Source organism: Orycteropus afer, unplaced genomic scaffold, assembly GCF_000298275.1.
Source record: "Orycteropus afer afer isolate SDZICR_OR568_19922 unplaced genomic scaffold, OryAfe1.0 scaffold00042, whole genome shotgun sequence".
NCBI lineage: Eukaryota > Metazoa > Chordata > Mammalia > Tubulidentata > Orycteropodidae > Orycteropus > Orycteropus afer.
The window spans coordinates 5,621,134-5,636,848 of NW_006921629.1; the positions used below are offsets into that span (position 1 = coordinate 5,621,134).

General features: G+C 45.1%; 1 protein-coding gene across 1 annotated transcript in view; it reads left to right on the plus strand.

Annotated features, from left to right (window-relative positions):
- The first annotated feature begins 1,992 nt into the window (after window positions 1-1,992).
- LOC103194024 (galectin-9) overlaps window positions 1,993-15,715 on the plus strand; it is a 34,609-nt gene continuing 20,886 nt past the window's right edge. Inside the window, exons 1-2 of the mRNA XM_007937353.1 lie at window positions 1,993-2,031; window positions 10,873-10,964. Coding sequence (XP_007935544.1) covers window positions 1,993-2,031; window positions 10,873-10,964 — 131 coding nt within the window. The remainder of the gene's footprint in view (window positions 2,032-10,872; window positions 10,965-15,715) is intronic.

A 15,715-nucleotide genomic window follows, 5' to 3' on the forward strand; every position in this document is an offset into this window, starting at 1 on the left:
ACCTGCAGTGAGTGAGAGTTCCATTTGTTCCACATCCCAACAAACTAAACGAAACCAAAAGCAAGTCACTGCTGTTGAGTGGATCCTGACTCACAAGCCACTGCCATGCTGACATTTTCCCTGGTGTTGGAAGGGATTGCAAATAATTCCTCTTTATTTCTCTCCCTTCTGCTCCAATATCAGACCATAGCTGACGGTCTCTTAAATCCAATGAACATCTGGTGGATACAGAGCACAGTGAGGCTGGGGGAGGGGGGCAGAAGGGACACATGTCAAAGAAGTTAAAACCCATTGCCATCCAACTGATTCTGATTCATAGCCAGTAGTGTCACCAGGGGGAGGGGGCTGACACCAGAATGACCGCAGCAGTGATGGCAGGTGGGGGGCTAGCACTTCAGGGGGAGGGGCCTCCAAGGCAGTGGTGTAACTAGTTAGTCCTTATAAATTCTGGTGCATCTAGAGGGAGTGTAAAAAGGAAGAGAGGGGCAGCCAGACATGTAGCCCCCTAGCACCTTCTCCCCATTCAGCGCCTATGTGACTGCTGCTGTCCCAGGCTTGATAACCAGGCCTTCTCTTAGCACACGGCAGGGCCACGGTTATCTTCAACAAGTTTGTTGTCACTGCTGCCCACCCCACAACTCCTCCCTTGGCCTATCCTGCTATTCTCTGTGTCAGCCACAAGCAACTCATCTCTCTTCACTGGGTGCTTGAACTAAAGGAAGTTTATTTAATATGTCACTTGGAATATTCTATCATGTCCAAGACTTCTCATCAACTCCTTTCCCCATTCTTAAGCCCAGGAAAAAAAAAGAGAGAGAAGAGAGGGAGAAAAGAAAAAGACAAATTGACAGAGGGGGACCAGAAGCTCCCGTGGTACTGCTGTCCTCCAGGAGGCAAATTTTGGTGCTTTGCTGTTTGCAAACCATTTCTTCCTACATGATTATTATCATTATTATTATTTGACATGGGAGATAGGATTTTAAAAGGGAGAAATACTTTTTTGAGAACCTAAGAATTCTCATCCGTCTCTTCACTACCAATTGCTGTCTAGTTGATCCAACTCATGGCGATCCCATGGGTGCCAGAGTACAGCTGTGCTCCAAGGGTTTTCAATGGTTAATTTTTTTGGAAGTTGATCACCAGGCCTTTCTTCCAAGGCTCCTCTGGGTGAACTTGAAACTAACCTTTCAGTTAGCAGCCAAGTACCTTAACCTCTATGGCTCAAGCTGCCACTGATAATTAGCTGTGTAACCTTGGGCATGCCTATTAGGCTTTTGAGACTCAGTTTTTCTATGTGACAAATGAGTCCAACTAGGCTTTACACCCCTAGGGGTGGTGGTGATTCTAGCATTGTGCACGAGGCAACACCCAGCCACACAGACCCTTTCAAGCAGTCCTGTTTTTTTCTGGGCGCTATAACCCAGCATGCTCAGGAGCATAGGCACATAGCATAAGAGCAGTAACATCTGGAAAATTCCATCTTGTTGAGGTGGTCAGACACTTTTGAATCTATGTGAACCAACTATGATTAGGTTTTTTTCTTGGGTGCGAAGCAAGGTCACTGAGAGGATAAAAAGCTGAGGTTGGGAGTGACAACTTTCCTCTCCCCAGAGGCATGTCTATGGAAATTAGAGCCTATGGATTAGTTTTAAATTGCTCAGTGATCTCTCACAGCTGGTGATAGAAACTGATGACTAATAGGGACTGCTCATTGATGCCTTCTTAAAGTGGCACTCAGAGTTGGTGCCGTACCTGCAGTACCTTAGATATGCCTCAGCCTCTCTTCGGGTCCCACCCGCACCCTCCACCTTAGGCCCTCCTTCCCCAACATCCTATTTTCTCTCTCAGACCCACTTCCTCTTGCTCTTGGCCCCTCCCCTTTGGATACATGCCAAATTATTTTGGTTTCTATTTCCTTGTGAAGTCCTCCCACTGTGCAGAGCACTACTTGGCTAGTGTGAAAAGCAGCAGTAGTCCCAGAGGCACAGAGAGATGGATTTCAGCGGTGTCCAGCCTCCTTACCTGAACCCGGTGAGTCCTGGGGCCATAGACATGGAATGGTGAAGCAGCTCTGGGTCTCTGAGGAAGCAACTCTTGGATGGCAGGAACCAGTGAATGGGGGAGCCCCAAAGAGAACACATGAAGCACAGAAATGCCAGATGGGGCACTCCTGATATAAGTTCTGTTCCATAGGGGTCTTACCAGTGCCGTTCAGGGACTGAAGGGATAATAATCATCGTGATTCATGCATTGGTCTGACAAAAGTTGCCTCATTTCCCTCAGGGTGCCTGTCCTGTCCTAGGTGCTGGGGCACGGGAGGAAGGGAAGACATATAGGCATGAGTAATAACTAGACGGGTGATGGGTTTATATGAAAGGGGAAGTAAACAGGGCTTCTAGGAGTGATAACAACCTAGCAGAGTGGTAAAGAGCTCTTACTTTGGAGAAGGTCGCCCTGGTTCGGCCATTTAATAGCTGTGTGAACTCAGGCAAGTTACGTTCACCACGCTGTGCCTCAGCTCCCACATCTATAAAGGAGGATGACGCTCTCAGGGCTGGAATAAAGATGAAGCAAGGTAGCACATCTACAGTGCTCAGGACAGCGCCTGGCGCACCCTGAGTTTTGTTGTAGGCGCACCCTGAGTTTTGTTGTAAGTGCATAGGAGTCTGGGAACAACAGTGAAGGCCTCCTGAAATGTCTGCACCCCGGAGGGGTGAGTCAGAGTAAACAACGGGAGATGGACAAGGGTGTTTGCAGAGGGGCAGTGAGAGGAGTGGAGACTGTCCTGCAGGATGGGGGTCAAAGGGGAACCTCTGCACCACTTTGCCCTGTGTGCATGGGCCCTGTCTGCAGGTCGCTTTGTTTAAACGCTGTGAGGCCTGTTATCCCCATTTCACACATGGAAAAGCTGTGACTATGAAAGGTTGAGGCCACTTGCTGAATTGGCCTAAGTTGCAGAGAAGGAAGGTGCCTTGATTCACCTCCAGAGAGAGGAATACTGGGGCAATAAGGAGAAGCAGCAGCTCCTGGCCCAGGAGGCGTCTGTGGTCTTTGTGTCCTTGGTGCTGTAGTAGGAGCCTCTCCTGGCCTTGGCAAAGAACTTCCAGAGGGGCTGGAGTGGTGGGCTGACAGAGCCCTCCCTGGGCCAGGGAAGGAAGTAGAGGCAGACGGGCCACAGCAGAGGGCTGAGGGAGGGGCATCTGCTACGGCTGCCCATTCCAGCCCAGCTCAGTAGAGGCTCTTGCCTGGCCTGGCCTGTTTCCTCCCAGCCATCCCTCCCAGCCATCACTGACCTGTGGAAGTTCCTGATGTGGGACCTGTGTGGAGCAGCTGGGAGACCTGGGACAGGCCCTGTTAGTACCTGAGTGGCCACCTCAGGGTCAGAGCACATCCCCTTGGGCAGGTTGCCACTCCCTTCTGGTTTTCCTGAGACTTGTCTGGAAGCTCCTCCAGCCTCTGACATTTTATTATCATGCTGACTAGGTTTCACTTTCCAATCCTTTGGCTCAGAAACCAAATTTTTCAAGACAGAAGCAAAATCCTCTGGGCAACAGAGAGTTACAACAGAGTCCTGGGGGCTCAGACAAGAGAAGGCCAACACTTCTTCCCCCTGAAACATGGCTGTACGCTTCCTTTGTTGTTGTTGTGTGCCTGTATGCTCCCATGGGCTGGGTGAATGAAGCCTCACTCAACTGACTTCCTGACCTTTGGTAGCCACTCACACTTCCTCTGAAATGCTACTTTGTGTCAGATGGTCATGTGGTTCCCTGTTCTGCTGAGAAGTTACTAGAAGGTAAGGGCCTGGCTTGGAAATCTCCCACTTTTTGGCCTGCCTCCTTGGCAGCCAGGAGGGAGGTAGAACCACAGTCAGGGAGGCACTTGGTGAGCCAGACAGGAATGTGTGAGAGTTGAAAACATGGCTTCTGGGGTTCAAATTCCAGCTCTACTGCTGACCAGCTGTGTGACCTTAGACAAGTCACCCAAACTTTCTGTGCCTCAGTTTCCTCATCTGTAAGAGTGGCCCTAAAAAGGCCCAGCGTTGTTATGAGGAAAGGAGAGAGAACACAGGGCATCGGAGACTGGCCTCCAGAAGGCTCTTGGTACCTCTGTGCTTGGAGAGCCCTGTGGCTGAAAGCCTCACCCTGCCCTCTGCAGGGGCTCCCCGCTACCGGCACCTGAACAAGTGTCCCGTGGTGGTAGTCTTTGGCCTGTAAGACTTGGCTGTGCTATCGGACCTCCTGAGAGGAGGGAAACATTGCTAGCCTCCAGGTATGGACAGGAACAGAGAGCAAATTCTGACCCAGCAGAGGGTTTGATCTGTCCCTGCAAATAGCGACCATTGTCAAGGCCGGGCCACGTGGCATTTTGTGTAATTCCCCTTAGAACACTGACAGACTGGCATTGCCATCCTGCTGTTTTGTGGAGGAAACTGAGCCCAAAGAGGTTAAGTGACTTGCCTGATGTCAAAACTACTAACCCAGGGACCTAAGAGGTGAGCCCAGGACTGTGGGTCCATAAAAGCAGTGCATAAATCCATCTTCTTGTGTCTCGCAGAACGAAAGTGTCTTTCACTTTCACAAAGGGACAGCCCTGTCCCTACTTCCACCCTGGTTTCTCTGTTTTCATTCACCCAACTTTCCTGCCTCTTCTTGCCTTCTGAATTTTACTTTTTTGCTAATGTTGCCCTTTTTGGTCTTAGACAGTTGAATGTACTGAGGAGCACGTTCCTTGTGGGTGTTATTGTTCACTTTTTTAGGCCTGCCTATTGCTTGGCTGGTAGCGTAGTGCCTAAGGCACTTGACTGCTAACCAGAAGGCTGGCGGTTCAAACCCACCAGCCACTCCTTGGAAAGAAGAAGGGGCAATCTTCTTCCATAGTGATACCACCTCGGAAACCCAAGGAATGGTCACTATGAGTTGGGTATGACTCCACGGCACATAACAATTGTTTGGCTGTAAGGTGGTGTCCAGGAGTGGGTTCAGTTCTAAGTTTGAAGGATATCTAAACCATAGTCGCAGGGGTTTCACCAGTCTCTATCAGTCCAATAAGTCTGGTCTTTTAAATGATTTTTCATTTTGTTCTACATTTTTATCTCACTCTGTCCAGAGTCTTCTATTGTGATCCTGGTGAGAGCTGTTGATAGTGGGTAGCCGGGCACCATCTAGTTTTTCTGGTCTCAGGCAGTGGAGGCTGTGGTTAATATGGCCCATTAGTCATACAAATAACATGAGTCCATATGAGTGCTTAGAATCCCCTCTTTCTCTTTTCTTTTTAAGGCTACGTAGAATCCACTGTATGACAATGCCATAACCTATTTCACCATTTTCCTACTGGTGGTGGACTTTTAGGCTCTTTCCAATCCTTTGTTATTATAATGTTGCAATGAACATTTTGTGTATGATTATAAGAATAAAAAACAAAACTAAACCCATTAGTGCTCTCAAGTCGATTCCAATTCATATAGCCCCTATAGGACAGAGTAGAACTGCCTCATAGGGTTTCTAAGGCTGTAATCTTTATAGAAGCAGACTGCCACATCTTTCTCCCACAGAGTGGCTGGTGGGTTTGAACTTTGAGCTTTTGGTGAGCAGCCGAGCACTTAACTGCTACACCACCATGGTTCCTATTGTGTGATCATACTTGCTTCAAGATAATTGCATTTTTCAGAATTTGGGAACACTATTTAAGACATTGCAATGTCTCAAAACATTTTTGGGGAAATTGTTGCCTTAATGACTAACCCGCCTTCATGATCTGTACTCTTTCTTCCTTCACCTCCAATTTCCTTAATGTCTTTTATGCACTTATGATCCACCTCCTATCATAAAGCTTTACTGTCAGTTCTTTATACTTCAGTGTAAATATGCTTAAGTGAAGGTCTCTTGCTTCACAGGAATATTTACATTTTAAGCATGAGGTTATGATAGTATGAAAGGCTTGGTCTTCTCTTAAGAGCATTTCAGCCTTGAACAAACAGGTGAAGGGAGTATTTTTCAGAGAAGACAGGCTTCCTGATACCCTGAAAATCATACTAAGCAATGTTGGTCCATATTTATATTAGATTGACTCTGCTTCCCCCAAACCACTGATGTGACCAGGGACAACAGAGAGAATCCAGAGATGCAGAGAAACTGTGGTTTGCTGGAGGTCACCAAAGTATTTAATGGTAATCAGACCTAACATAAGGTGCAACCACCAAAACAAGCCTTCCTCGGATGCCTGTAGATGTCAGAGGCTACCTGAATATGGCAACAGCAATCCTGGCATTACTGGGGCTTCCAGTACCAGCTGGGTATACTGAGCGAGGGTAGGTTTCCCATGGGTTCTGTGTGGTAGTACAACTCAAGACAAAGGTTAGGAAGTAGTGACCAATAAGATGGATGTGGAATGAATTTGGGTGGTGGATGTTTTAGTTTGACCTGTACAATGTTTGTTTTAATTTATTTAAACAAGTACCAACAACAGTATTATAATTAGCAAGTACCTATCACCCAGTTTAGGGAAATCTGGTGGTGTAGTGGGTAAGGCATTTGGCTGCTAACCCCAAAGTCAGCTATTTAAACCCACCAGCTGCTCCATGGGAGGAAGATGAGGCAATCTACTTCCCTAAAGATTTACAGATTTGGAAACGCAATGCAGGTCATTATAAGTCAGAATTGTCCCAACAGCAATGGATTTGGTTTTCTTTCTTTCTTTTTTTTAATCACTCAGCTTAGACCATTATCAGCTCACAGCCAACAGTACTGCACCTATACCCCATACCTACTTCCTTTTCGATCCTCGGGTTATTTCAAAACAAATCCAGATATTATATCATTTCTTTTGCAAATATGTCTGTATGTGTCTCTATAATACAGGGATTGTTACACTATCCTTTTAAAGAAAATTTTCACAGAAACTAGAAAATTTTACAAAGAAGAAAATCCAGATTTCTATCTTTTCTTGAAAATTTGGAAGCTCTGCCAACACTGGGCCTGTATGGCAACAACTGGTTAAAGCTGAGTGGCTGCCTTTTTGGGTGAGCGCTGTGACGCATAGTTTTCATAGTCCCCACCACTCCCTACTGTGTCCTACCTGGCCATCTCGCTCACACATACTTTCTGCCTGGCCCCTGCATGTGTTTCATTTTTGTAGGGAATTGACTTACAGAAGATGTTAGAAAAGAAATTAATGATGTGAAAATCAACTAAGAAATAGAACTATGTTTTTTTTCACATTTTCTTGTGATTTGAATGAAAGTTTGCAGAGCACATTAGTATCCCATTCAATAATTTATACCCATTTTATTTCATGACATTAGTTGCAATCCCCTTTGTATAATAGCACTCTTCCCACTACCTCCTTGGGTTTCCATTCATCTTTCTTTCCTGCCCCTTCCTGCCCTCTGAACTTTGTTTTTGGGCAAATGCTGCCCTTTTGGCCCCACATGGTTGATTGTTCTGAGGAGTATGTTCCTCACGGGTATATTTTCTCTCTTTATGTTGTTGTTGTTGTTGTTGTTATTTGCTGTCGAGTCGGCCCCAACTCATAGCGACCCCTCCTTGGGTTTCTGAGCCAGTATCACTACGGAAGAAGGATTGCCCAACCTTCCTTCCGAGGAGTGGCTGGTGGGTTTGAACCGCCAGCTTTCTGGTTAGCAGTCAAGTGCCTTAGGCACTATGCTACCAGAGATCTCTCTTTATAGACCTGTTTATTGTTTGGCTGAAAGGTGATCTTGGAGATGGGTTCAGTTCCAGGTTTGAAGGATGTCTAGCGGTCATAGTCTTGGGGGTTCCACAAATTGGTATCAGACCAGTAAGCATGGTCTTTTTTATGATTTTGAATTTTGTTCTACGTTTTTCTCCTATTCTGTCCAGGACCTTCAATTGTGATCCTGTTCAGAGACGGTGGTACCGGGAATAGGGCACCATCTGGTTCTTCTCTTTTCTGGGTAGGAGAGTCTGTGACTCACATAATCCCTTAGTCCTTTGGACTAGTGCTCCCTTGAGTCTTTGATTTTCTTCACTCTTCTTTGCTCCAAACGGGGAGAAACCAATAGTTGCATCTTAGATGGCCACTCACAAGCTTTTTTTTTTTTTTTAAATTTTATTTTGATTTGGGTGAAGATTTACAGAGTAAATTCACTTTTCATACAGCAGTTCACATATACTTTGTCTCATGTCATTGACCAAAATTTACAATGCCAGAGCTCCCCTCCCACTTCCTCCCCATAGTTACCTCTTCCCAGTGTCTATCCCTGCATACTCTTCTGCACCCTGAGCTATCTCCCTGTGCATAAGCAGCCCTTCCTTCTCCCATGATTGTTCTCTCCAGGGCGTGTGTCTACTTGAGGTAAATGTTTAACTCACATGCCTGTACTTTGTTTGGCTGGAAACCACAGGTGTGGGTTCAATTCCAGACCCGAAGGGCAGCTAGGGGCCATAGTCTCAGTGGTTCCACCAGGCTCTATTGGACCAGCAAACCTGGTCCCCACCTTTTTTTTTTTTTTTTGCCTCCAAATGATTTTGAGTTTTGTTCCACATTGTTCTCCCTCTCTATGCAGGATCTCCTACATCCCTTCCAAGTGGATGGCAGTGGTAGCTGGGCACCATCTAGTTCTTCTGGTCTCATAGTTGTATAGGTTGCAGATCGGATGGTGTACCAGTTGCTAGGACTGATTGTTTCCATTAATTTTGGTTTTCTTCTTTCTTCTTGACGAGGAGAGACCCGTTGTTGCATCTAGATGGCAGCTTGCTAGCTTTTAAGATCCCAGTCACTACTCTCCAAAGTAGGAGGTGGACCAATGTTTTGTATACTATGTTATGCCAATTGAGCTTGATGTCCCCTGCGACTATAGTCCCAAGCCCGCAGGATCAACTCCTCGGTCCCTCTGGGTAGCTGGCTGTGACCAAGCAATGACCATAACCTTGTCCCTTGTCAGCTCTACTATACACCTGGGAATTCTGATCATTCACATGAATTTATAGGCCCATTGTCTGCCAACCCTATATATGATCTTGGATACACTCCCCATTTAGACATACCTAATTGTTTAGCTTGTTCACCTATCTATCCGTCCATACACCCATGTTTGCTTTCACTGACAACTCAGTACTGTATATGCAAAAGGGTTCATATTTGTTGTCTGTACTGCCCATGTACCTCTCTATGTCTTTCTCAGCCTCAATGCTGACATATTGGTCACCACTCACAAGCTTTTAAGACCCCAGTCAGTATTCATCAAAGTAGGATGTAGAACATTGTCTTTGTGGACTATGTTATGCCGATTGACCCAGATGTTCCCTGAGACTATGCTCCTAAACCCCCAAGCCCAGTGACTCAGTCCCTGAAGGTGTTTGGTTATGGCTAAGAAGTTTTCATACCTTTATCTCCTGTATGTTCTATTATATACATGGATATATTTGCAGCATGTACAAATACATATGTAGAAATATCCTCTGCCAAGCCTATATATATATATAGGTGTGAGTACATCCATGATATATATATATATATATATATGAGCTATGGTAGCATAGTGCCTAAGGCACTTGATTGCTAACCAGAAGGTTGGTGGTTCACACCCACCAACCACTCCTTGGAAGGAAGGTTGGGCAATCTACTTCCGTAGTGATACCACCTCAGAAACCCAAGGAGGGGTGGCTATGAGTCGGGTCTGACTCCACGGCACACAACAACAACAACTCTCTCTATCTATATATATATACACACACACACCTCACATTTGGTGGTGTAGTGCCTAAGGCATTTGACTGCTAACCAGAAGGCTGGCAGTTCAAACCCACCAGCCACTCCTTAGAAGGAAAGTTGGGCAATCTACTTCTGTAATAATACTGGCTCAGAAAGAAACCCAAGAAGGGGTGGCTATGAGTCAGATGTGACTCAATGGCAGTGAGTTTGGTTTTGGTTTATGCAATGACTTGGTGGGAGTCACATAGACTATAGCTCTTGTTGTTTGTTGGTATGTGCCATCAAGTCAAACCCGACTCATAGTGACCCCTCCTTGGGTTTCTGAGGCAGTTATCACTACGGAAGTAGGATTGCCCAACCTTCCTTCCGAGGAGTGGCTGGTGGGTTTGAACCACATAGCTAGAAAGGCCATATTAAGCAATTCACTGCACCATAGGTCCCTACTATGTGTCAGTTTCTTCTGCAGACTTTTTGTCACTAAATCATCAAAACAATCCTATGAAGTAGAATGGGGCTTATCCCTATTTTCCAGATGAGCAAACTCTGCCAAAGAGAGGTTAAATTGACTGTCCGCCATTACTTAGAAAATGAGCAGCAGAGCTAGGTAGGATTCAGACTTGGTGTGTGCCTAAAAGAGATGCATGCCTCACCACAGCTGCTGCTTCTTTGGAGAGGCCTAGATAAGAAAATTTAATAAAGTGGTTGCTGAGGACCTAGGACAAGCAGAGATATCACCCAGGGCTCCTGAGGCAACTGAGGGCCTGAAGGAAGGAATGGGAAGCCCAAGAGCAGGAGTAGAGAAGGAGGCAGTCCCATGGCACATAGGGATCAGGGAGAGGTGCCCTAGAGGTGGCTGGAAGGGTTAAGGTCTTGGTCACCACTGTTCTTTGGGGGTAGTGGGGTTGCCTTCTTGGCCTTCTCAGGTGAGTGGAAGGGCTTACCCTCCAGAATAGGTTGGTGGGTCCCTTTGATGCTTTAGGCCTCTCACCACTACTCTGGATTAATGTCCACTTCCTTGTTTGATCTATGAGGCTGAGAGACGTGATCTGTCTAGTTCACAGCCACACCCTTTGCACCTAGCACAGTTCTCAAGACACACAGGCCTGCCATTATTAGCAAGTGCTTACAGAACCAACAGAGGAACAGGCCGACTGACTGGTCTCCACCATTTCCTCCCTGCAGGCCGTCCCCTTCTCCGGGATAATCAAAGGGGGCCTCCAGGATGGACTTCAGATCATCGTCAATGGAACTGTTCTTTTCTCCAGTGGAGCCAGGTACTTGGCACAGCTGTTTCTCTCCAGCTTGTCCCTTAGCCAACCATGGAGCCTGCTACCTCTGGTCCATTCAACTAGCAACTTCTGTGCTGTGCATGTACCTAGCATCAGGGGATGCAGATGAGCAGGGCTGGCCCTGCCAACACACATGACCCTGCTCCATAGTGCCAACCATGCCCAGGCCATCACTAACATAGATTTTAGGGTTAACAGACCCTGGGACTCCCGGACTGCAAGGAGCTTATGATCTAAGGAAGGAAGCAGCCCTCCCACCCCTTCCCCAGAGTACAGGGTTGAATTTTTCAGGCTGTGACCCAGGGTTGTAAAAATGTAACTTCCTTTATTTCCTGTAACTGTTCTCATCTACTCTGAAGCCCTTATTCTACTGGTATGAAAATATTTGAAGTTGTCACCACAAGTAATTTGACGTCTTTCAGTTTCAAAGTTTTTCATTTTCTTTCTTCTTCTTCGTTTTTGTGTGTGTGTGTGTGTGTGTGGCTGAAGGTGCCTGGAAACTGAGGTAATACAAAATACTGATACCAATTCCTGTGGAGTCAGTTCTGACTCATGGCAATCCCATGTGTGTCGTGGTAGAACTCTGCTCCATAGGGCTTTCATTTTCTTTTTTTTTTTAATTGTGCTTTGGGTGCAAATTTACAGAGCAGAATTTGATTCACATTCAACATTTTGTGTACATTTGGTTGCACTCCCTGATTACCGTCCCTGGCATAGGGTTTTCAATAGCTGAGTTTTCAGAGGTCGATCACCAGGTCTTTCTTCCTGGAGCCTCTATGTGGATTTGAACCTCTAACCTTTTGGTTAGCAGAGAGTGCATATTGGGACGCTCAATATGAAAAACAAACATCTTATTAGCACTATTTATCCCCCTTCTCCTTCCCAAGGTGGGCTGTGAGGCACAGGGGAAAGCTCTCACCTCCTCTGAGAGGCCAGAGGGGGCCCTGAGCCACTTGTAGGCCTTTGGGCTGTTTCTCACTGATCAAAGCTGAGGTTTGGCATCTGAGTGATAGGTTGGCTTCTCTGTGGTGGCTGTGTGCTGAAGTCCCTCTGATAACATGGTTGCCTCTCAGAAACTTCTCTGTCTCAACCCCAGACATGTTCAGCTTCCGTGGATCTCTTGTCCCTTTATATGGGTAATGGAACCTTCTGGATCATTTTCATACCATTTCCAGACCCCAGCCATATCTCAGCTCAGCCATGTAGATTTTAGATGTCTTCCTGCACCATCACTGCTCCACCCTTCCCTGCTGAGGTGGACACAGCCTCCTTGACCATGGAATTTCTCAGAGAGCCCTGTAATGCCCCCAGGAGGTCCTTAGGGAAGTAAAACAGCAGGAGCTCTTAAACTTTCCCACCAACCTCCAGGTTGAACCCTGAGGAGGTAGGGAATTAAGGGCCACCCTCTGATAACAAGCTCCAGGAGGTATCAGCCACCCGATAATAGACTCACTAGCAAATAGACCAGGAGCTCTGGTAGCATAGTGGCTAAGGCACTTGACTGCTAACCAGAAGGCTGGTGGTTCAAACCCACCAGCCACTCCTCGGAAGGAAGGTTGGGCAATCCTACTTCCGTAGTGATACTGCCTCGGAAACCCAAGGAGGGGTCGCTATGAGTCAGGGCTGACTCGACGGCACATAACAACAACAACAACTCTGATATTCCAAATCTCTCTCTTTCTCTCTTCTTCTTACCTTAACTCCCAGTACCAGAAGGACTTCCTCGCCCCATCCTAATAGAGACTGTCCTTACCTCATACTTCTTTCCTTGGCAGCTTTTGCTCTATCCCTTCCCAGGGGCAGGAATTCTCAAAGGAGTACAGGAATGAAGCTATGTGGTCATAAAGGGAAAAATATATCCAGAGACATTTCAAGCATTACCCACCCCCCCCTTTTTCTTTTTAAAATTTTTATTGTGATTTGGGTGAAAGTTTACAGAGTAAATTCACTTTCCATACGGCAGGTCACATATACTTTGTCTCATGACATTGACCACCATTTCCCACAATGCAGCAGCTCCCTTCCCACTTCCCCCCCATAGTAACCTCTTCCCTGTGTCCTTCCCTCCCATGTGCTCCTGCCCCCTGAGATGTCTCCCTGTGCATACACAGCCCTTCTATTCTCTCATGATTGATCTCGCCAAGGAGTGGATCTACCTAATGTAAATGTTCAGCTCATATGCTGGTCTTTTGTTTGGCTGGAAGCCACAGAGTGGGTTCAATTCCAGATCTGAAGGGCAACTAGGGGCCATAGTCTCAGTGGTTCCATCAGGCTCTATCAGACCAGCAAACCTGGTCCTTTTTTTTTTTTTCCCCAATGATTTTGAGTTTTGTTCCACATTGTTCTCCCTCTCTATCCAGGATCTCCTATATAGATCCCCCTTCGAGTGGTTGACAGTGGTAGCTGGGCATCATCTACTTCTTCTGGTCTTATAGTCATATAGGCTGAGGATCACATGGTGTAGCAGTTGCTTGGATTAATTGTTTCCATGTGTCTTTGGGTTTTTTCCATTCTTTTTTGCTGTGGATGAGGAGAGACACATTGTTGCATCGAGATGGCCGCTTGCAAGTTTTAAGATCCCAGTAGCTACTTGCCAAAGTAGGAGGTGGAAAATGTTTTTGTGTAGTATGTTATGTCAATTGAGCTTGACATCCCCTGTGACTATGGTCCTGAGCCCACAGGTCCAACTACTCGCTCCCTCTGGGTAGCTGGCTGTGGCCAAGAAGTGACTACAATCTTGTCCCTTGTCAGCTTTACTATACACCTGGGAATTCTTACAGAACATACAAATACACTTGTAGAAACATTGTCTGCCAACCCTATACATGGTCTTGGGCACACTCCCCCCTGCATAGACATACCTAGTAGTTCAGCCTGTCCACCTGTCCATCTCCCCGTATATCCATGTTTGCCTTCACTGACAATGGAGTACTGTACGTGCAGAAAGGTTCATCTTTGTTGTCTCCCATGTGCCTCTCTATCTCTTCTTCTTCCTCAATGCCACTGTGTTGACCACCCACATTTGGTATATTGCCCTTCTCTTCACTCAAATCAATACTTGTCTCTACCTATCTATTGAGAATAATGTTGGCTGTTGGTTTTGCATATATGCTCTTTATTATGTTGAGGAACATCCCTTCTGTTCCTAGTTTGCTGAGAATTTTTATCAGAAATAGGTGTTAGATTTTTATCAAATGCTTTTTCTGAATCGATTGATATGATCATGTGGTTCTTTTCATTTGTTTTATTTACGTGGTGGATAATGCTGATTGTTTTTGTAATGTTGAACCATTCTTGCATACCTGATATGAACCCCACTTGCTCATAATGAATTATTTTTTTGATATGCTGTTGGAGTCTATTGGCTAGGATTTTGTTGAAGATTTTTCAATCTATATTCATGAGGGATATTGGTGTGTAGTTTTCCTTTTTAGTGATGTCTTTGCCTGGTTTTGGTATCAAGGTTATGCTTGCTTCATAAAATGAATAGGGGAGGATTTCATCCTTTTCTGTGTTTTGGAATAGTTTGAGTAGGATTGGTGTCAGTTCTCTGAATGTTTGATAGAATTCTCTGGTGAAACCATCTGGGACAGGCCTTTTTTTTGTTGGTAATTTTTTGATGACCTGTTTAATTTCTTCTTTTGTTATGGGTCTGATCAAATTTTCCTCCTCAGTCTGTGTTAGTTTAGGTAAGTAGTGTTTCTAGAAATCTATCAATTTCTTCTAAATTTTCAAATTTGTTGGAATACAGTTCTTCATAGTATCCTGATATTATCCTTTTTATTTCACTTTGTTCTGTTGTGATGTCACCCGTTTTGTTTCTTAATCATGTTGTTTGTATTCTCTCCCTCTTTTCTTTTATTAAATTTGGCAGTGGTTTGTCAATTTTATTAATCTTTTCAAAAAACTAACTTCTCGTCTAGTTGTATTTTTCTATTGTCTTTCCATTTTCTGTTTAATTGATTTCTGCTCAAATCTTTATTATTTCCTCTCTTCTGGTGACAGGATTTTCTTGATGTTCTTTTTCTAATTGTTGGAAATGTTGGCTTAAAGTGTTCATTTTGCCTCTTTCTTCTTATTTGATGTGTGCCTTTATTGCTATAAATTGGCCTCTGATCACTGCTTTTGCTGTGTCCCAAAGATTTTGGTATGTTGTGTTTTCATTCTCGTTTGATTCAAGGAATTTTTAAATTTCATTTATTGCTTCTATGACCCAGTCATTCTTATAAGGAGGGTGTTGTTCAGTTTCCATATGTTTGCTCTTTTCCTTTTGATCTTCCTATTGTTGATTTCTAATTTTATGAACAATTCCCTTTTTTTTCAATGCATTTTACTGAAATATAATTTATGTACAGTGAAATACACAAAACTAAAGTGACATGGGTCAATGCAATTTTTTTTTTTTGCCCACCCTTGGCAACCAACAAAGAAAGTTTCCCTCCATATATAAACCTTTCCTTGATTTGTCCTTCTGTGATTGACTTATTTCACTCAGCATAATGTCCTCTAAGTTCATCATATTATGCGGTGCTTTGCAGACTCTACATTATTCTTTAGTGCTGTATAGCATTTCATTATGTGTATGTACCATAGTTTGGTCATCTGCTCTTCTGCTATAAATCTTAGAGATAAGCCCCTTGCCAGATATGTTGTTGTTGTTGTTGTTATGTGCCGTCGAGTCAGCCCCGACTCATAGCGACCCCTCCTTGGGTTTCCGAGGCAGTATCACTACGGAA